Source organism: Ammospiza nelsoni, chromosome 11, assembly GCF_027579445.1.
Source record: "Ammospiza nelsoni isolate bAmmNel1 chromosome 11, bAmmNel1.pri, whole genome shotgun sequence".
Classification (NCBI taxonomy): Eukaryota; Metazoa; Chordata; class Aves; order Passeriformes; family Passerellidae; genus Ammospiza; species Ammospiza nelsoni.
The window spans coordinates 12,015,398-12,036,624 of record NC_080643.1 but is presented as its reverse complement, the minus strand read 5'-3'; the positions used below and the strand labels follow the sequence as shown (position 1 = coordinate 12,036,624).

At 45.4% G+C, this 21,227-nt stretch overlaps 1 protein-coding gene across 3 annotated transcripts in view; it reads left to right on the top strand.

Moving 5' to 3' along the window:
• Positions 1-20,616, top strand: part of FLNB (filamin B) — a 72,121-nt gene extending 51,505 nt beyond the window's left edge. The window contains exons 30-47 of one of the 3 annotated variants that reach the window (XM_059480399.1): positions 1,622-1,869; positions 3,625-3,699; positions 4,405-4,507; positions 5,410-5,550; positions 7,059-7,187; positions 7,666-7,839; positions 7,993-8,151; positions 8,525-8,728; positions 9,295-9,447; positions 9,750-9,872; positions 10,421-10,687; positions 10,921-11,058; positions 11,146-11,261; positions 13,050-13,182; positions 14,176-14,352; positions 16,729-16,947; positions 17,901-18,104; positions 18,810-20,616. In XM_059480399.1, the coding sequence (XP_059336382.1) occupies positions 1,622-1,869; positions 3,625-3,699; positions 4,405-4,507; positions 5,410-5,550; positions 7,059-7,187; positions 7,666-7,839; positions 7,993-8,151; positions 8,525-8,728; positions 9,295-9,447; positions 9,750-9,872; positions 10,421-10,687; positions 10,921-11,058; positions 11,146-11,261; positions 13,050-13,182; positions 14,176-14,352; positions 16,729-16,947; positions 17,901-18,104; positions 18,810-18,997 (2,951 nt within the window). In that variant the 3' untranslated portion in view covers positions 18,998-20,616. The remainder of the gene's footprint in view (positions 1-1,621; positions 1,870-3,624; positions 3,700-4,404; positions 4,508-5,409; positions 5,551-7,058; positions 7,188-7,665; positions 7,840-7,992; positions 8,152-8,524; positions 8,729-9,294; positions 9,448-9,749; positions 9,873-10,420; positions 10,688-10,920; positions 11,059-11,145; positions 11,262-13,049; positions 13,183-14,175; positions 14,353-16,728; positions 16,948-17,900; positions 18,105-18,809) is intronic. The other 2 variants (XM_059480401.1, XM_059480400.1) reach the window with 2 other exon arrangements.
• Positions 20,617-21,227: the final 611 nt, after the last annotated feature.

Below are 21,227 nucleotides of genomic sequence, written 5' to 3'. Positions count from 1 at the left end.
TTTCAGTCTCTAGCAAAATCTGTCAGACTGCCTGGGCTGTTATAAACAGCCAGATGCAACTGTCTGATGCTTATTTTGGCATCAATAAATCTAGCTGAGAACTTAAGTGAATGTGATTTAAAAATAACTCATATATGTGTGTCCACTGCATCCTGTTCCTTGCACAGTGAGCATTCCAAGAAGCTTTTCATTGCAAGCTACAACAGAATTAATTCTGAGGATGGAAATAGCTGGTCATGTGCAAAGGCTATTCAGGCTAGGTGTTATTAGTGAAGGTTTCTGCTGTTTTTCTGTGTGGTCAAGATTGGCCTGGGTCTGAACAGGATTTTGGGAAGAAGAGAACCTAAAGATAAGATATTACTATGACTCAAAAAATCATTACCTTGGTGTAGGAGTTCTCCAGATTTTTTGCTGTAGGAGGACACAGGGTGTTCATCACGTGGCTTTGGGTGGTCACTGTGGCATGCTCCCACCTCCCAGGAGGCTGTGGCAGGGAGCTGAAGTGGCAGGAACTAGTTACAAGAATACCACTGAACATTAAGTCCTTTGATTGTAGAGTAAATAAATAAAATAGGCAAGGCCAAATTGAATGGGGAAACTTAATCTGTTGTTGTAGACCTGTGAGAGTGTGTGGGCATTGTGCAGTTAGAGTGCACCTGAAGCCTGTCCATGAGCTGGCTGCTATCAAATTGTTTTAAACAGAAATACATTCCTGACACAATGGAAGAAAAAAAGAGATATAATCAAAAAACGAAGAGATATCATCAAAATATGTTTAAAAGATGCCTTGATGGGTAAATCTGATACTCTTCAAAGTAACTCAAGTCACTAACTATTGAAAGTAACTGAGATGGAGATTACTGCCAGATGCCAGCTAAAATTTCCCATTTCCAAGAAGTGCTTCTGATTCAGTGCTGTAAAGCTGAAATGCAATCACTGTAGGAGTAAGTGCTGGAATACTGCCAATGTATTAAACCAGCAGGTTCATTGCCAGTTGAAAATGAGCCATTTACCTGGTAACAAGTGAGGGTCAGAAGCAGGAGTACTCAATATGTACTACTGCAAATAAGACATAATAGTTCTCATTTAAACACAGTGTTCTTCAAGCTAGATCTGATTGCTTCAATTCTGGTATTGTTACATGGTGTTCTTTTTTCGGGATGTGTGGCAGAACAGTGGAAAATCTTGTGTGGGTAATGGTGGAGAAAGTGTGGCCATGGCTGCTACTGTGCCCTTTTATATCTGCTTACAGAGAGAAGTTTATGTTAAAGCAGTGAAGCTGAGTTGCTGGCAGAAGAATGTGCCTTTGGCTCTGCATAAAAGAGTAGGATGATAAGAGTATGGGTTAAGGCATTGCTTTCTTCAAACTTAGCTTTTTTTCCTCTCTCTTCCCATCCAGCCTCTCTGATTGCAGAGGAGAAGGAGAACTGGTAGCCAGCTCTAGCATACCACTGTGCTGACCAGTTTTACAAATGTCTCTTGTTGTACATCTGCTCCCAAAACCACATCTGTGGCTCCCTGGGACCAGTGCCTTGGTGCCATGCTCCCCAGGCACCTCACAGGCAGTCTGCCTGGGAAAAGTGTCCTGTGAACACTTTCTGTAACTAAAATTGCCTTGTAGGTCCTGGAATTGCACCCACTGTGAAGACTGGTGAGGAGGTTGGTTTTGTGGTAGACGCCAAATCAGCAGGGAAGGGAAAAGTGACGTGTACCGTCCTCACGCCAGATGGGACAGAAGCTGAAGCAGATGTTGTTGAAAATGAGGATGGGACTTACGATATCTTCTACACTGCTGCCAAACCAGGGACCTATGTGATTTATGTCCGCTTTGGTGGGGTGGACATTCCCAACAGTCCTTTCACCGTCATGGTAAGCAAGTTCTGCTTAGCCAGTTCTGCTCCAGAAGTACCTCCCACTTGGATCTCTGCTGCTGTGTTTTATTTAGCAATAGGTTAACTCTGTGTGTAAATGTTCAGATATTTATTAGGCTAGCAGGAGCTAATGAATCTGTGTTCCTTGCAGAGCTTATTTTGAGGAGGCAATATGGTTAAGTGAAGTGGGATAGAAACCATCAGAGGATGAAGACTTGGCTTTTTGGAAGAAATTTGTTTTTCATTTCCTGACCAAGTAGTTCTTTTCCTAAATGATGTAAGGGTGGTTGTAATCAGCTTCTACAACTAATTATGTTGGCCATTGTCAGATACAGTGCTCTGCCTTCTCTGTCTCTCACTTTTTATTAAGATGATCCCAAAATAAGCAACGGTCTGCTGACAGATCCCAGGGAAGCAGACCGTTAGCTCACACTTAAAAATTATTTGTAAGTGCTAGTTAAACTGTTGTAGCCAAATTTTCCCTCCTTCTAATTATCTTCCTTCCTATGTGCAGCACTCCACATTTAGCAAACAATACCCCAGTCCCCTGAGAAGCAGACCAGGTGCCTCTCAGGGCTCACAGAAGCCCTTCTTGTGAAGAACATCTCTCTGTGTTGGCAAAACAATTCTCAGTCTTGTAATCTCAGCCCAAGCAGCCTCTGGTGCATCCTGAAATCACAGGACTGTACTGAGTCCAGATGGGGCTCACGGGCGAGTCCCTAGGGCCAGCACCTCTGGCTTTTCCTACCTGTCATCCTGGCAGATTGCTATGGGTGGCTGAAGATTTCCTTGAGAGAAACAACTCCCTTGGTCACTGCTCAAGGTTCACCACAGGAAATGCCTCTTGAGGTCAGGGAGCCCAAACCTGGCCAGCCAAAATTCCCACTTCCTAGCTGACTGATACATTATGTGTTTGACTTGGGTGTCTCAGCTGGGGACAGAGAACACTGAAACAGCAGCATTTCTGTTTTGCGTTGGTTTTCTCAGTGGAGTCCATCCATGCAGAAGTTTCCAGTGGGTTGTTTCATTAGGGTGGTTTGCAGTGCTGTAAATGGGAGGAGGGGCTGGGATGGCTGAGCCTGGGGGAGCTGCCTGCGTGGGTGTTAGTCCCAGCTACTCAACTTGGGTTAATGGGAGAGATGGGAATTTGCAAGTCGTGCTCTTGGCACACTTGGCGAGGAGAGCGGCTGCGCCAGAGGAAAACACATTTGGTGCCTTGACGACGCAGTCCCAGCTATGAATCAGAAGAAAGGCTTTGCTGCTATGGCTGGATGTGGGCTGGGTCATTCACCCAAGTGCATGAACCAGAGCAGCCTTCCCACAGCAGCTAGCTCCCCTGCCGCCCAGCTGGCGTGTCATGGTGCACAGCACTCAGGGACCCCCATCTTAGGTTTAAACCTTTCCCTTCCCTCACTGCATCAGTCCCATAAGAAAGCAACTCTAATATTCAATTCCACCAGTGTTCAGGCAGAGCTTTCCACTTCCCTCCCAAGCATGCAACAATGGCACATACTGGCTTTGTCCCTTTGCTGTGCCACTGGTGGCTTCCTCCAGTGCCTGCGGATGAGGGCAGTTTCCCAGCTTCCCTGACTGGATCTGGGTCTTTGCTATGGCAAGAGGACTGGGAGGGCTACACAGTGGGAGGAAGGTGTTGAACTGGAAGGAGCAGTGTGTTCTGAGCTGTGAAAGGTGGGAGTGCCTCCATGCCAGAATAACATCTAATAACAACTAACGTGCCTCTGCCCCTGCCCAGGCTGTAGATGCAGATGATGTCGCCGCACAGTCGCAGGAGCCAGTGGGCGCTTCCCCGCCCGGATTCCGCCCTTGGGTACACAATTTTTACATTTTTCAGCTCCCCATCTGTGTTCCATTTCAGATGACAGCCTGCTTCTTGGGACTGCTTGATTGCTCTGGTCATTGTGTTCATTCTTTCTGTTTCATCAATTGTTTCAATTGTTCTTGAGATCCAGACCTTGTTTTTTCTTTGCTGCTTGAAGGGAGTCTCCAAATAAACTCATGTAAACATGAAGAGGATCATTGCACCCACAGCTTCCACTTCTGAAATGTCTGCTGTTGGCAAAAGCACCCTGAGTGCACTGCTTTGTTTTCCCAGTAAAATCACAGTGTCTTGAGTTCAGTCGCATTGTGAAACTTGTTTCTTTTGTCCATTTTGTGTTGCAATCATTCTGCCCCATTTAAAAATCACTTTCTCTTCCAGGCCTTAAGCAACTAAATCCTTTCAGATGGAGCCACTTTGGGTCTTGTGTGCACTACATTGTCTTCCATCCCTTTGTGTTCCATTTTTATCTCTTCCTTTTTTCCAGCATGTCTTCCATCCACGCCGTGTTTGATTTGCTCTGCTCTGCGGTGTGGTGTAAAGGAGAGCTTGGCCGGACACTGCTCTGGTGGAGCCCAGTCCTTGGCTGGCTGCAATAATCACACTCTCTTCTGCTTGTGCTTGCAGTGGAGTTGCTCAGTACTCATTTGGCTCTACCAGCCCTTTTGAAGTGACCCATCTTTTTGCTTGCTTTAGGTTACAGAAGAAGCTTATGTTCCTGTTGGAGACATGAACGGCATGGGGTTCAGGCCCTTTGATATGGTTATCCCATTTGCTGTAAGGAAAGGAGAAATAACAGGTACCTGGAGTGCCTCTCTGGGAGATCCATGCTTTTTGTTGGCATGTTTATCCATTTGCAGTTAACAGACTGGGTGGTCTAGACCACAATGTGTGTGGGAGGTTTGTATCCTGCCAGCAATATAGCTGTTTAACTTCACATTGAGTGGCATCCGCTGAGGATGAGTAGGATATGGCCCTTCAATGGTTTGAATTAAGTGAGAGGATTCTTGGTGTGTTGCTGTGGTCTCAGTGCTAGGCTGTGAGCTCCTGCACTATAGGGCCTATTGATGGTTTTTCCCTTCTGGAGCAGCTACATGCATCCTTGATAAAGCTCCATTATTTCTTTTCTGCAGATGCTATAAAGCAGTTAATTCTGCATTCCTGTGACACATACCTTCTCCAAAGCAGGTGACCCCTCTTCTACAGGTCTGGCAGCTGAGAGCATTGCTCCAGTAGCACCCTGGTTGCACTAAGCTCCTGTACGCAAGGCCTGTGTCCCCTCTGCCCTCTAGCTCAGCAATCCCAGCCCAAGCCCTGGCCTGTCCCAGCTTGAAGGAACAGTCAAATTTTCCTTTTCAAAAGTGCAGCAGAGAGAGGGACCATCTTGCTAAGAGGTAGATCAGTGCTTTTTATGCAGCTTGCTGTGAAAAGCTCCATGGCTGCAGAAAACAGCCCTGCCTGCCTATAGAGTTTGTAAGGTCACAGGACTGTTTGCCAGATGTCTACCACTGCCTTGTATTCACGTAGCTTAAGTAGAAAACATGTCTGGTTAGTGTTCCCATTAGTCTCCTATTTGTGCCTGTGGGTAAGGAATTTAACAATTTAAAATGCTTGTTTAAAATGGCTAGACAATTCTCTGTGGGTGGGAGAGGGGAAGCAGGCAGCTTCTCCCTCTGTAACTCCCATGGTGGCCTTTTGTAGGTGAAGTACACATGCCCTCTGGAAAGATGGATACACCAGATATTGTGGATAATAAAGATGGCACAGTAACAGTGAAATATGCTCCTACTGAAGTTGGGCTGCATGAAATGCACATAAAATACATGGGAAATCACATCCCAGGTAAGTCTGACAAAGCAGGCAATGCAGATCTGAGTGCAGAGTCCTGCTGATGTATCTGCTCCCTGGTGAGGTTCTGTAGCTAAGTTATACATGCTGTGGAAAGATCTGCCCAGGATATTTTACCATTCAGCTGCCCTTTCTCTGCAAGCAGTGCAGAGAGAACTAAAGCAAAGGAGTAAGTGCCAGCACATATGAGCTTCCATTGTGGTTTAATAGTACCAGCCAGGCTTAAAATGGATTTTGGTTTTGGGGAAACTAGCTTTTGTGGCATTTTATTATGAAAAAGAAACATACAATTTTCTAACTACTAGTTTTTCAGGTTGAAATTTACTGCCATGGTGCTCAGCAAAACTACTGGTTACAGTGTGTGTTTATCCTTAAAACTGCATTGGCAAAAAAATCTCAAAACTGTGGGGAGAAGTGATTGGTTGAAATACTGTAGTTACTGTTTCCATCTGATTGCCATAAAATAAAACACACATGCATATTATGCTGTAATCTTTCTTCCTGGCTGCTTCTTAACAAACAGAAACCACTGCATTTCATTCCATTTCCTTTTGTCTTTGCTCCCCCAGCTCCCCGGTGGAAGCACTGCCTGGCCTGGAGGCTGTGGCTGCCCTGTGGTTCTCCAGGCATGCTGGCTCTGGGGGGTTGGGCAGAAAGGGATGTGTAGATAGGAGACAGAATACCTTCAGCATTGCCTGAGAGGGACTGCTGGTTCTGTTTGTACAGAAACACAGCATAACTTAGGCTGAAGTGGGGAGCTCAGTGCTGTGTGGTGTTGCTTCAATCTCTTCAGCACTTTATGGATATAGCCCCCCCATAAGTGCTGACCTGTCTGCTGTATTGGTTCACTAACACCATTACCCTGTGCTGGGGTGGAGAGATGATGTGCCACAATGTTTCTTTCTTGAAGGTTGTCATGAATCAAACTTTTTACTGTCTCAGCTGCAAAATCTAACTTTGGACTGAAGAGCTATCTGTGCCTTTTTTTGAAACCATTCTTGATTGTTAGTGACTGTGCTTTTTGTTCTTGTGCACCAGCTTAGCTAATCTGAGGCTGGCAAATACATTCTTGGATACCCTTCAAATTTGCTAGTTCAGGTTCATTGAGTCAGACAATGTGCTGTGCTAGTTCCTAATTCTGTGCTACTAAAATTCAGAATCAGTGCCTGAACTGAAAGCCTGCTTCTGAGTCATGTTCTGATTTAATGTGCTAAAAATAAACTTGCAGTGAGCAAGACCCTTTACAACATCATTTAAGCTTATTATCTCTGGTAACTAGAATAACATTTACTCTTCCATGACTGACTGTGGCACAAATTGTGGAGAAGTGTCTTTTGAGGATGGAAACAGAGGCTTATTTGGTTTTTAAGTGCATTACAGTCACAGTAAGGTTTTTCAGATATCATGTAATGAGAAGGGCGTGCAGGAACATGGGTATCAGTTCTTGTAGTCCAGACCACTCATCCTTAAAAGTGCTTCTTTTTGTTTTTTTTCCCCTTTAGAGAGCCCTCTGCAGTTCTATGTCAATTACCCCAACAGTGGCAGTGTGTCTGCTTATGGGCCTGGCCTCATCTATGGGATTGCAAATAAACCAGCAACTTTCACCATTGTCACAGAAGATGCAGGAGAGGGTAAGTCAGTTCTTTAAACCCATCCTACCCTAAACAAGGAGCTTCTTGGTAGTGTAATACACATTGGCTTTGATTTCCATTTATCTGTCCAACTGTGAATCTCTGTGGTGCCACACAAATGACTTATGGAAATATCAGGATGTAACTTGCAGAAAAAGCTGGTTTATTATCCCTTCCTGAGAGCAGTAGATGTACCCTGTGGTACTGGGTGCATATTGTTTGTTCAATTAAAAATAAACTGAAAGCAGCTTAAATCTAGGGTTGATGACTGGATGTGGAATCACTGTTCAGGAAATCTAAAGGCTGAATAGAACTGTGGCTGTAGTGGGTTGGTCTGAGCTGGTTTGCTGCTGTCCATTGAAAACACACATTTAAGCTCCATTTTCAGTACCAGGCACTGGTTATTTCTCTTCGGACCAAATCTTTGGACCTGGTGTTCACAAAGATTTACAGAAGTGCCACTCTGCTTTTTTCCTAGGTGGACTGGACTTGGCTATTGAAGGACCTTCAAAAGCAGAGATCAGCTGCATTGATAACAAAGATGGGACGTGCACAGTCACGTACCTGCCTACTCTACCTGGAAACTACAGCATCCTGGTAAAATACAATGACAAACACATTCCAGGCAGTCCATTCACAGCCAAGATCACAGGTATAAAGTTTAAACTTCTGGAAGCACTTCATATTAAAAATTAACCTCTGATACCATGAGGAACCTGGTTTATGGCAGGAATTTGAAGTCCTCTGACTTGTTCTGCACTTAACCTTGTAATGTTTTGTGACTCGTCTCTCTTTATGTGTTCAGATGATAACAGAAGACGGTCTCAGGTTAAGCTTGGTTCTGCTGCTGACTTCATGTTGGATATTAATGAGACTGATCTCAGTCTCCTAACAGCCAGCATTAAAGCCCCATCTGGTCGTGATGAGCCTTGTCTTCTGAAGAGGCTGCCCAATAACCACATTGGTAAGATCTGAGAGATTAATGTGATAGTCTTTACTCCAGTTTGCTTTACTTTGTAAAATGACTAACTTCTGTGCCCCTTCCCAGAAGTGTGTTGTTGAACCAAATAGTTGATAGTGTTTGCTACAGTTGTCTAAAGACAGAAAAGTATGAAGAGTGGCCTCTTGTTTTCGCTTGCATGTGACGTGCCAGGTTGCAGTTGAAGTGGGTTTTGTCATCATATATGAATGGCCTTGTGGTCTACTTGAGAGCAACACTTCAACATGAGTAGAGACTGCTCTTCCAGTATTGCATTTTTTGGTATGATTAAGGCATTTAAATCAAGTACAACGTGAATAAAAACTGAATCAATTTCTCACATTTCTCTGATTTGTAGGCATCTCATTCATTCCACGGGAAGTAGGAGAACATCTGGTTAGCATCAAGAAAAATGGGAGCCATGTACCAAACAGCCCTGTGACAATCATGGTGGTCCAGTCTGAGATCGGGGATGCCAGACGGGCAAGAGTTTTTGGACGTGGCTTGGTAGAAGGACGAACCTTTGAAATGTGTGACTTCATTGTAGACACAAGAGATGCTGGTTAGTGCCCTCACAAAGGGACCCTGAGATGCTATGAGATATATATTGACTCTCCACGAGAGCACTGCCTCCCTCAGCATGCAAACACCAGGTCACAAGCTGCAAAGCAGCAGCTGCCATTAAGCACAGTCATTGCTGTCAGTTATTAACCACAGACTGTGCTATTTTAGAATATGCTTTGTAAGGTCCTGGCTCATGTACCAACAGGGACTGTCACTGAGGTGGTGCTGGCTCTAGTATCATTTGGTATTGCAAGAAGGAAATGAGGAAGGTAGTTATTTCCCTGTTAGTTTAATGTGGAGCCTTGGATAACTTTTTAGCTTGGTAGATAACTTCTCAACATTTTTGAAAGAAAAAGGGATGTGGTCAGAGAATTTTAGGAGCTGAATGCATGCTGTGCCTCTGACTGATTAGGAGTACAGAAATGCCATTAAGGCATCATGCAACTCCCATGTGCCCATTATGATACAAACCTACCAACTAGCACCTGCCATGACTTTGGACTATTTTATGTCAGATTTAGAGTAGAGCTTTGGAAATCTGAGGCTAACTTATCTATATTGTAGGTTATGGTGGGATCTCACTGGCAGTTGAAGGACCCAGCAAGGTAGAGATCCAAACTGAAGATCTAGAAGATGGAACTTGCAAAGTGTCCTATTTTCCAACTGTTCCTGGTGTGTACATTGTGTCCACTAAATTTGCAGATGAACATATTCCAGGTAAGCAGAAGTGTTGGGCAAATTTTTGATTAGTACAACAGAAGTCTTATCTGGCTGCCCAGTGCTCTGGAACTGTGGGTGGGCTGGGTGATCTGGCTTGGACCATAAGTCCCAAAGATTCGAGGAGGTTTTCCCCAGGCAGCAAGCATCCAAAACTGTTCTGGTTACGTGCATGTATTTGACTTGGGCCTGACTGTTAGTTGGGCATAAAAGTTCCCCTGTAGTCAGAGGAAGCTTTCATTTCTGCCCTCAGTGGTGTGTGTAATAAGCAGAGGAGGAGTGACTTGCTGTGATACTTACAGGCAGCCCATTCAGTGTGAAGATAAGTGGTGAAGGAAGAGTTAAGGAGAGCATCACACGAACAAGACGGGCTCCTTCTGTTGCAACAGTAGGAAGCATATGTGATCTGAACCTAAAAATCCCAGGTAAGCAACAACATCCTTATCCCCAAAACCACAACTTGCTCTTGTATAGCATGGGGTACTTGAGACAGGGAAAATACAAACTTAAGTTGTGTAAGGACATCCTCATATTAACATAGCTTAGGGAAGAAACACTGGTAATGTGTCTTTTCAAACAGTTAAAAATAAGGATAACCATGATCAACACATGAAAAAATAAATACTGGTGAGGCCTTAATTTAATTTATTCTGTGTACAGCAGGCTGCAGAGTGGGCTGCACAGCTCACTTTAGCTCCAGGGTTTTGAGATCATGTTGGCTGTTAAATGTTTGTACTGCTGTCTGGGAACTGTGAATCATGTAGGCCAGGCTTAGCTGGCTGCACTTATCCAGCCACTTCATCTGCCTCTGTAGCACCTGGGAAGCTGCAGCTGGCCAGGTTTTCTGCTCAGAAGCACACAGATAGCTGTGTGCCTCTTCTGTTATTTGTACTGAGTAATCACTTGAGCTCAGGCCCTGCTTCCAAAACCCTTTGTCACTTTCTAATCTGCATTTTTTTTATTCTCTTGCTAGAAATTGATTGTGCTGATATGACAGCTCAGGTAACCAGTCCCTCTGGGAGAAACTTTGATGCTGAAATTGTAGAGTGTGACAAAAACACCTACTGTGTCCGCTTTGTGCCACAAGAAATGGGGGTCCACACTGTGGATGTCAAATACAAAGGGCAGCCAGTGCCAGGCAGCCCCTTCCAGTTCACCGTGGGGCCACTGGGCGAGGGAGGAGCCCATAAAGTGAGAGCTGGAGGCCCAGGGCTGGAGCGTGCAGAGACAGGTGTTCCAGGTGAGTCCTCTGCTCTCAGTGGGCTCCACAGTCTGCTGGGTGCAGGTCTGCAGTGCAGTGTTTTGGCTAACAGGAGCCTCTGAAATTGCTAAGCACTATCTCCTGGGATGATGGGATGAGCTACCATTCTTCAAATATGCTCAACTGGGGAACTTTGCAGTCTGTTAGGAGGAAGCTGCAACCCAGCAGCAGCAGCAGACTTACCCTTGTGTGTGCTCTCATGTGCTTCACAGCTGAATTCAGCATATGGACACGGGAAGCTGGAGCTGGAGGACTGTCTATCGCTGTAGAAGGCCCAAGTAAAGCAGAAATCACCTTTGATGACCATAAAGATGGATCTTGTGGTGCATCATATATAGTTCAAGAGCCAGGTATATACTGAGACCAAATCACATGGAAACAGAACTGATTGTGACTTTCAAAGAAACTAAACACTCACTGCTCTCTTCTCTCTGCAGGCAACTATGAGGTGTCCATCAAGTTCAATGATGAGCACATTCCTGAAAGCCCCTACCTGGTTCCTGTCATCGCCCCCTCCGATGATGCTCGCAGGCTCACTGTCACTAGTCTTCAGGTGAGACATAAGGAAACATCTATACAACTTACCACAGAGACTGATTTCGTCCTTGTTCTCCGAAACCAAAATAGCTGTCCTTTCTTCTAAGTAATAGCCTTGTCTTGGTTGGTGCTTGTCAAGCTCAGCTTGCAGCCAGAGAGATTTTTGGCAGCGGGCCCCTGGGTAGCTCTGGCTAGCCAGAGTTTGAAGGCAGAAGGCTCAATTGAGCATGTTACAAGTGATAACACTTGGCAATTAGGAATAAGAGGCTCCAGAAATAGCATTGGAGGAGCTAAGGCATGTTTCCCGTGCCATTAGCTAGGGGAAGGACAAGGAGAACTAAAATTTAGAGGTGAACCACCAGTGATTGTGCTGGTACCAAGTTCCTCATTTGGAACGTGCGTGAAGAGCTGCATTTCCATGGGTGAGGTAGCACAGGGCTGCATAGCTGGGACATCACTGCAGCCTGGCAGGCAGACAGAGATGGCCCCACCATGAGGTCAGGGTACAGATTAGCTCTGGCTGATGCCACAAAACCACAGAGTCACAGCTCAGATGATTCATGAAAGGTAGTGAACCTCAGAATGAATCACAGCTTTGTAGCTGGTCGGGGCTCATCTGGTAACCTCACCATGTAATTTGTGTATGTGTGTGGTTACAGGCATTAAAATACAAGTAACATTAAAGGCCTGACTGAAATCTCCAAAGCCAGAAGCTTGGATGTGAGACTGAGAATCTGTGTCTAAATATACTGTACCTCAGTCCTCCTTGAGTGGTGATTAGTACTTCAGTTAAAGCTTTTTTTTGTTATGTCCCAGCTGTGATCCCCAGGAGTTTGCCTGGGCTGCAGGAATTCTCCACCTCGGCTGTGTAAATGAACCATGACAGCCTGATCCGGTAGTATCTTTTCTAACTAGGAGTTACAAGGGCGTTAATTAGTCACTGTGGTATTGATGTTTGCCTTGTGTTTCATTTAAAGACTCTTTGACAGGAATACTCACTTCAGTTAAGTCCTGGAGAGGCAGATAAAGCTGAGTATTCTGTAACTGAGTCCATTGTGCAGCATTAACCTCCACTAAACCCACATCAGGGACTTGTTTATACATTGTACCTCAGTTCTACTCAGTTGCATTTATTTCCCTCTTCAGGATTTAGTTGAAAACAAAATGAGGTAAAGTATGTTAAGAGTGAGATATTGCTGCTGCATAGCTGCATGGGCTGTGCTGGTCGAGGACCACTGTGGCTCACGTGTGGAGCTGTCTCGCCTTCCACCGATGGCCTGACAGCACAACAACATCTGGTTTCATGTTTCAAATTACTTTCTTATGTTTGAGACATCTTGTGGTGGCATTCTAAATGCAGCCTCTCGTGGCAAATATAAACATGTGTATTACTCTTTCAGACATTTGGATTATCAGAGGCTTTTCCGTGAATGAATCTGGAATGAATGAATGGGCTGAAAAATAGAGCTATAGCTTAAGCATTCTTTAAATCAAGTGCCTGAGTACCAAGGACTGACCTCAGTGATAATGGGTGACTGGTATTGTAAACCTGCCTCTCTTTGATGTGGCACAGTTGTCTGGCTTCCAAAAACAGTCTGTTACCATGGGAAAGTCAGGCTAGCCAACGTGGGTGACTCCTGAATCAGCCACCCCCTAAGAGGGAGAGAGCGTCTGATTTGAGAGTTCATGCAACTCACAACTTTATGCCTTTTGTTAAACCCTTATGCTGAAGTGGTTATTTCCCTGCCACAAATCTTGTGCTGTCTGAAATGAAAGTTTGATAATCTGACTGTTGCGTTCTCAGGAGTCTGGATTAAAAGTTAATCAGCCAGCATCCTTTGCTATAAGGCTGAACGGGGCAAAGGGCAAGATCGATGCTAAAGTCCACAGCCCCTCCGGAGCTGTTGAAGAGTGCCATGTGTCTGAGCTGGAGCCAGGTGAGCACTGCTTGGTGATGATCAGAACAATTGCATGACCTCCAAAGCACACATGCTGTCACATAGGGAATTCAGTTCCTTTGGCTTACAAATAGTATGTCCCAAGGATAAGCATGCTACTTGGAAAATGACTTCGGTGTCAAGAGCTGTTCAGTTAGGGTTATATCCGTGTTTTTCCACAAACTGCCTGAGCCCCAGCTTGTTTAAGATAGAGGTATTTAAGTCTTGGCTTGCCAGTGAAGGTGCAGTGACATCAGTAATAAATTAAAAATGATGTGGTTGTTGAATTTAACCAGGGAAGAAGTTTATTTCTCAAAGCCATGCTTCGATCGTTGACTAATAGTTTATGTTTAACTCGCACTCACTCCTTCACATGAAATGTCAAGGAAGCTGTCTATAAGCAAACACTACAGAAAGCTCAACACCTGTTTCAGCAATGAGCTTTTCTTTTTCACTTGAAGTCTGTATGAGTTATGGTCTGTACCATGAACAAGCAGCAGCTGTCCAGCTGGGGGAGATCAATCCCGCCTCTGAGTTAACATGCAATCAAAAATGTGAAATATCAGCAAATTGCTGAATTACTTCATTAGATAAAGGTGTGGTGTCAGAGCAGCACACTCAGCTCGCTGGTAAGATTTGGCTTGCTCTGGCCAGCTGCTTTTCTTCTCCCTCAGCTGCCGACAGATTGGGCTGTGATTCAGTTTTCATGTTTAGTGCGTGAGTGGGGCAAATAATCCTCATACTAGATGAGAGTTGAGATCAGGTCCTAGAGAGCAAGGTGAAAACACAAGCTGTAAAACCTTCTGTGAGAAATACAGCATTTTCCTGCTTAAATACGAGTTCAGCAGCTCATGTAACTGAGTTCACTTAAACTGGGACCAAAATATGTCAAAGGCTTTCAGAAGCTGGGATTGCTGATCAGCCCTGCGTGGGGTTTAACTGGTGGTTTTGGTTGGATGGTTTGTCAGCAGAGCCCCTCTGTCCATGTTGCAGATAAGTACGCGGTTCGGTTCATCCCCCACGAGAACGGCGTGCACTCCATCGATGTGAAGTTCAACGGCAGCCACGTGGTGGGCAGCCCGTTCAAGGTGCGCGTGGGCGAGCCCGGCCAGGCGGGCAACCCCGCCCTGGTCACGGCCTACGGATCCGGCCTGGAGAGCGGCACCACGGGTAACCCTTCTCCTGCACACTGCTTGCCCTGGCCTTGGGGGTGTACAGAACCCATTTCTAGGCGTACTTTTACATGACTTCACCTGCTACGGCAGCTGAACTAACCCACGTTCTCTGCTGCCCTGAGTGCAGGCTAATTTTGCTTTCTAGCATGCTCCTCATGTCTTATAACCATCACTCACAAGTCTGCAGCCTATACTGAGCCTTAACAAACTTAAAACTTTTGTAAATCAGCCACTGCAACACGCATTCACTGAACTGCTGGTTAGCAGCTGGGCTACTGCTCTGCTGGTTAGCTTAGCTCCACGTCGGTGGTCCCTCGAGCTCCAGAGATGCTCTGGCTCCCTTCCACACATGAACATGATGCCTGAGTTGGCTGTCTAGAGATGAAGGAATCTTGTTTAACTAGTGTTAATTGGGTATGAGGCTGTTACCGTCCCTGTTAGCTTCCCTTTGGTGCTTGCACCTCTGAGAAATCTCAAGTGAAATGCAGTAGGATATGTAAACCCTAGGGAGAAGGTGGGTTGTTCTGTTGGTAGTGTGCTATTCATGCTCCAGATGCAGCATGAACAGTCTCTTCTTGGAAATCTGGCATCTTGTTGTCTGCTGTGGCTGCATCATCTGATAGTTCTCAACTCAAGAATGTAGGGTTTAGGGTTTGTTTTTTCTTTTTTATGATTTGTGGCCTTAGTAAGTACGAAAACATTCCAGGATATGCACTTTGATTTATTTGTGTTCTTGCTCAGGCCACACACACAGGTAAATAGCAGAGTAAAATGATTATTTTTTCTCCTTTTGTAGTGTAAGGGAATAGCTAGATCATTTTGTCCTATCCACTGCTGTCTCCTGTGGATTCCATCTCATACCTTTTTTCTCCCTGTGAAAAAAAAAAAAAAAAACAACCTGCAGTTATTCAGTCAAAGCTTTTGCTGTTCTGGAGGAACCAAGCAGTTGGTTTTGGAAACATGTAGATACACTCTATAAAATAAAGATGTAGCCTGAGCTCCTTTAATAGGTGGAAACAAAAGCACTCATTAATACCAGCCAGTGATGCATCAGAGACAGGGGAATATTTCTTCATCTATAAAGGTGCTTGGGGCTGTTTTTAATCTAAATAGACTGTTTAATTTCAGCAAAGCTGCTCTGTGCCCCGTTGTTGAATCCTGGCCACTGCCAAAGGCACAGTGCCCTGGGAGCTGCTGAGCAGCATTTCAGAACAATGACCCAGTGTAGGGGTTTCAGTGGCTGAGCACCTGAACCATCCCCCTGGGAGGGCTGAGCGTCTGCAGCCTCCAACAATGCAAGCCTTCATCTGGGGCACAGCTCAGAGCAGTGCCTCCAAGCAAGAACTCTTAGTGAGAAGCTGGGAAGCTTGCTGGCTTTGAGAATTAACTTCTCTCCATTTGAGCAGGGCATTGCAGGCTGATGCCTGGCCTCCCAGGCTGGTGGTGCCAGGGGGATGGGCTGCTGGAGCTCTGGAAAATGGCATAATCCTCTGTGGGAGCTGGGCTCTTCCAGCATTGCGACACAGCAGCCTCTTTTGTGGGGAGGCTAGAAACTTCTCCTGAGTTTATTCCCACGTCTTCGTGCTTCCATCGCAGCAGCAGTAAACTTTCCCATGGCCATCCTGGTTTTGAGTGTGCCTGAGCACTTTATTCCTCCTCAACAGTGTCTCATGCAACAGCCCAAAGATCATAAATATTTGAGGCCAGAGTCTGACAGTAAATTATTTGGGGGCTGAAAGCCTTACTTAATTTTTTCTTGTGTTGCTGGCATTGTGTCATTGGCTTAGTATTAGCAGCAATAATTCAGCTGTGTTAACCAGATGCTGTAATTAAACAAGCTTTTGTTTCCACAAACTGCTTGGAGTGCTGTTGCCGAGCAGTTCAAACACACATCTCCTCCAGGCCATCTCCTGCCCCTTGTCCTTCCTGCTTTCTTGTGGGCTCTTCACTGCTGATTTGCAGTCCAGGCAGCGAGACAGCTCTGAGCTCTCAAACTTAGCCATGCTGGAGCTGTGTGGGTGTGGACTCTGATGCCCAGCAGAAAAGCTCTTGTATTCTCTCTAAGCCAGTTTTTTGATACCAAATTACTTCCATTTGAGTCCTGAAGGGCTGTCATGACCCCTTCTCCCACACAGTCACATAACCTAACTGGAAGAGGGAGCCAGGATGAAGCTGGGGAGGCTGCCAGGGGTGCAGAGCTCCATTTGGGGCTGGCCTGAGCAAGGCTGCTGGGGTGGATGTGGTGTCCCTCCCTGCCTGATGCCCTGGGAGACTGATCTTGTGCCGAACTACCCCGTGTTTAATGCCTGAGGCTGCGTGTGTAACATCGGGTGTGAGGAAGAGTGTGTCTCACTGTGCTACGTCTTTCTAGGACTGCAGTCGGAGTTTTTCATTAACACGACCAAGGCTGGTCCAGGTACCCTCTCTGTTACAATTGAAGGGCCATCAAAGGTGAAAATGGACTGCCAGGAAACTCCAGAAGGTTACAAAGTCATGTACACACCCATGGCTCCAGGAAACTATTTAATTGGAGTTAAATATGGTGGACCTAACCACATAGTGGGCAGCCCTTTCAAGGCAAAGGTTACAGGTAAAAAGCTAACTAGTATTTACTCTGTGCCTGAAGTAGGTCATGTCATTGAGCAAAAAATCCTCCCGAGATAGTGTGGTATTGTAGTCTAGATGCCCAAAACCATGAGAAGCAAAGCATTTCTCCCCATCACTTCCAAAGCCTAGATGAGGGTTCTCAGAAGCAGCTACAAAAGCAGTAGTCACAGAGCTTGGCAGCTTGACTCAGTGGTGGGCCATAAAACAGCTTTGTGGGGTAATATTAAGTTCTGATCTGGTGCTAGGGTCTTGCATGGGTCTCAGGGAAAAATATGACTTATTTACCCATTCCCCCCCACCCTCCATCCTGAAACCTGCTCACCTGTAGCATGTGTTGCCTCTCTTGGTCTCATTTTGGTGCAGGTATCACCTAGCCAGAGGTCAGTAATGCCTGGGAGGCTCCTAGGTGAAGTCAGGAAGGCTGGTTTAGGAAGCTTGTTCTCTCTCCAGCACTGTGTTTAAGCACAGGCTGAAGCTCATCTCTACTCCTCCCCCTGAGCTTGTGAAACCCTCTTGTGGTGCCCATAGCGTGGTGATGCTCTCGGGAGAGGGTGGCAAGGACTGCGCTCCCCCAGGCTGGGACACGCTCTGCTTTCAAAATGGGTTATTGCAAAATTGCACCTGCTTTTCTGCCAACTCAAGCCATTTTTGGCATTTGGTGATTGGAGCACAATTAACTCTTCTTAAGCAACCCGCTTTGCTTAATGAATCCTGAAGTTCCTGTGGTCCTTTAGCCACTTGAGGGCTCTGGGATGGGATTGTTGCCAGCAGTGCTGGAAGATGTCAGCTTAAAAACCCAAGTAGGAAATTGCTCCTCTCCAAAAATGCATTTTGGATGCAGAATGCATGCTAGTCATTAGGAGAGTTTTGAAACCTCCTTCTGAATGCCTTTCAGATGGGGCAAATCTGAATGTTAGAAACCTTTTCTGTTTCCAGGGCAGCGACTGGTTAGTCCAGGCAGTGCCAACGAAACCTCTTCCATCCTGGTAGAGTCAGTGACAAGGTCATCGACTGAAACTTGCTACAGCGCCATTCCCAAATCCACCTCGGATGCCAGCAAAGTGGTTTCCCGGGGAGCAGGACTCTCAAAGGCTTTTGTGGGTCAGAAAAGCTCCTTCTCTGTGGACTGCAGCAAAGCAGGTATGGATACAGGAACTAGATGGGTGTTCAGGATTGGTGGTTTAGCTGAGCGGTTTTTTTTCTCTAAACCAACTTGCAAAGTTAAAATTCAGAGCTTGAGGTAATGATCTGGTACTAAAGAAAAATGCTAAATACTGTACTGTGCTCACCCTGTCAGTCCTAATACAGAGTCCATAAAGTTCCTCTCCAATGGCTTAGTTTGAGCCAGGTGCACCTGAAAGAACCACAGGATTGTGGCATGAGAACAAACAGATTGCTGAACTTAAGCAACCCCTGTGGTGCATTGTAGCATGTAATGCACGGTGTTCCTGTTACCTTTTGATGCTCATCATCACTGTCTGGGAGCTCTGTGGTGGGTGGATTACAGGCCAGCTGTGTCCACTGGCCCCTGCTATTAACTTCTGATGAAGTACTTGTAAAGCAATACCAGCTTGTTTTCACAGGCAGCGTTGATGGCTCCTGTGCTCTACTTAGTGGTAACCTGTCAGGTCTGGCAAATAGCACAGATAAACCCTCACCTCCATCAGGTTGAAAGTTTTTTAATATAAAATTCCTTCTTACACCAAATTAATCTGAGGTATGGCTCAGCTACCACTCTGTGAATTAAAATAATAAAATCCATGTGTTCCAGAGCTGATATGTTATGATAGAACCACGCTGCCTTGTTTCAGCTCAGGGACACTAACAGTTGTTGTTTTGCTACAGGTTCCAACATGCTCTTAGTTGGCGTCCACGGACCTACAATACCATGTGAAGAGGTGTCCATCAAGCATTTGGGCAGCCATCAGTACAACGTCACTTATGTTGTCAAGGAAAGGGGGGACTATGTCCTGGCAGTGAAGTGGGGTGACGAGCACATTCCTGGGAGTCCCTTCCATGTCACCGTTCCGTAGGCACCGCGCTGCCGGGCGCTCTCTGCGTTCGCAGCTCACATGCAGAGCTGTACGGGGTGCGGCCGTGTTGCAAAATGCAGCCTCTAGATACACACAGCTCACATTTCAATAGTCAGACATAAATTCTAACTGTTTTTTACAAGCATTTCACTTCTATCCTACTTACCAACCTAATGTCAATTTATTTAATATCTCCTCAAATTGTACCTTTGTAGTTCTGTCCGGGTCACTGTTAATGTTTGGAGAATCATGTGGATGACTAGACACTAATTTCCCTTGCGGATGTTAAAGACTTTAGATGTTAATTGAAAACTGGAATTTGTCTTTGTAATTGGGTATCTTAACTACTGATTTTATTTGACTGGAGACTTTGCATTTTAGTTATGGAATATGACTTGGGCTGTCCCCAGTTCAAATTCTTTTCTGTAAAGAAATGAGGTAAAACTGGTACTATAGTAGGTGCCTTTGTATACTTGATCAATTTTAACGCTTAACATTATAAAAAGCTATTATAAGTAGCTTTACCACTCAAATTTAAAATGTTTCTGAAAATGCTTTGCCAATGGTTTACATTTAGAAAAAGTTCATCTTTTATAGCAAACCAAAAGCAGATTGAAAATTACTTCCTGTAAGCTTTCAGCCTCTCTATGTTAACGCTTTGTAACTCTAGAGACAGATAGCTTTTTGGCCATAATGCTTGTAATGCGGTTTTTAATGAGCTTGGGATGCTGGTGACGTTTCTTCAACTTTACAGGTAACCCCACCCCCCCCAGAAACTTTTTGATTTAAGAACAACCCCTGGGTTGGCTGGGTTAAGTAAAGCCCCTGAACTTGCCAAGCCAGGCATGGCTGTCACCTGTGTGGCTCAGAGTCACTGCAGTCCAGAGCACCAAGGTGTGTTGAGAAGATGACCACTGGTTTCTCTGGAGGCTGCAGGCCAGGCTAATGTCTGAGATGAGGCAAAGGAGCCATCCTGGGAATGGGACCCCCATCTGCAGTGGGACACAGGGTGGGTCTGTGAGGTTACCAGTAATAGCAATACCAGTAATAGCAATATCAATGAACAAACCCCTCTTTGGTGCAAGGTGTTTTATTGTATCTCAGTCCAAGGATATGCCTGAAGCAAACTCACCTCTCCTGAAACCCCCTTTGTGCTGCAACAGGCGTTGCTGCTGGGGGTTAGGGAGTGGAAACTTCCTTGTAACTCGTCTGTTTGTCCCGGATTACTCCATACTACTTCCCAGGTGCATATCTGAATTGCTGCCAGCTGCTGGGGCTTTAGTAAACTCTCCTGATGAGCTCAAACTCCGCAGTTTGGAGAAGGTAGGATTTGTTGAAAACCTGTTGATATGTCACTGTCCCTTGGGAGAAGTTCGTGCTTACGGTTCTGTAATTACATGTGGATGTACTGCTCTCCAGCACAGTTATTGGCAAAAAAAGGAAGGTTGGGGTTTTTTTACTGTGCTTTTTTAGTGCCTTAATGTGAAATGCTCACTACATTGTAAACTAGAAAGTAAAAACAAAATAAACTGGAATAAAATGCAGGATTTGTAAAATTGTATCTTATAACTTATTAAATAGAAATGTTTGCTTCATTAAAATGTGCATGTTAAAAACAACATCTGATTCTTTTCATATGTAGTCAGTAAAGTTCAGACTGAAAGTACACCACACGGCAGCTTCAGGCAGACCAAATAGCCTATGGGCTGTGCAGGTAGCCATGAAAACTTGGGCAGAACCTCAACAGCATTAACTTTCTTCCCCTGAAACCTTTCTTTTTCCTGAAAACAAATTGGCAGAAGTTTAAGCCATATGCAAATGTGCAGGGTGCAGTGGGCACAGTATGGCTGGAGCATTACACAGCTGTGCTGGTTTGCCCTGTGCAGACCCAGGCACGGGGCAGTGCTGTGTCCCTGGAGCTGCTGTCTGGGCTGTAATTCCCTGGGATCCCTGGGGTTGTTTGCAGAAGGTGTCTCCCTGCACCTGGGGCCAGCACCTCCAGGCACAGCCATGGAAACCAGCAGATGTTTTCCCAAACACTCTCCTGCTGAAAGCCCCTGTGAAACCTGAGATGCAGTGGCTGCCAAGGACTTTCCTGCCCCAGGCTTATCAGATTATTTCCTTTTTATAGTTAACTCATTAGCCTTGTGGTAGGTATGTCAGCGTGAGCCTCCTATTCAATGTTTTAAACAAAACAAGCCTGGATACAGCTGTTGGTGTGGGTAGACCT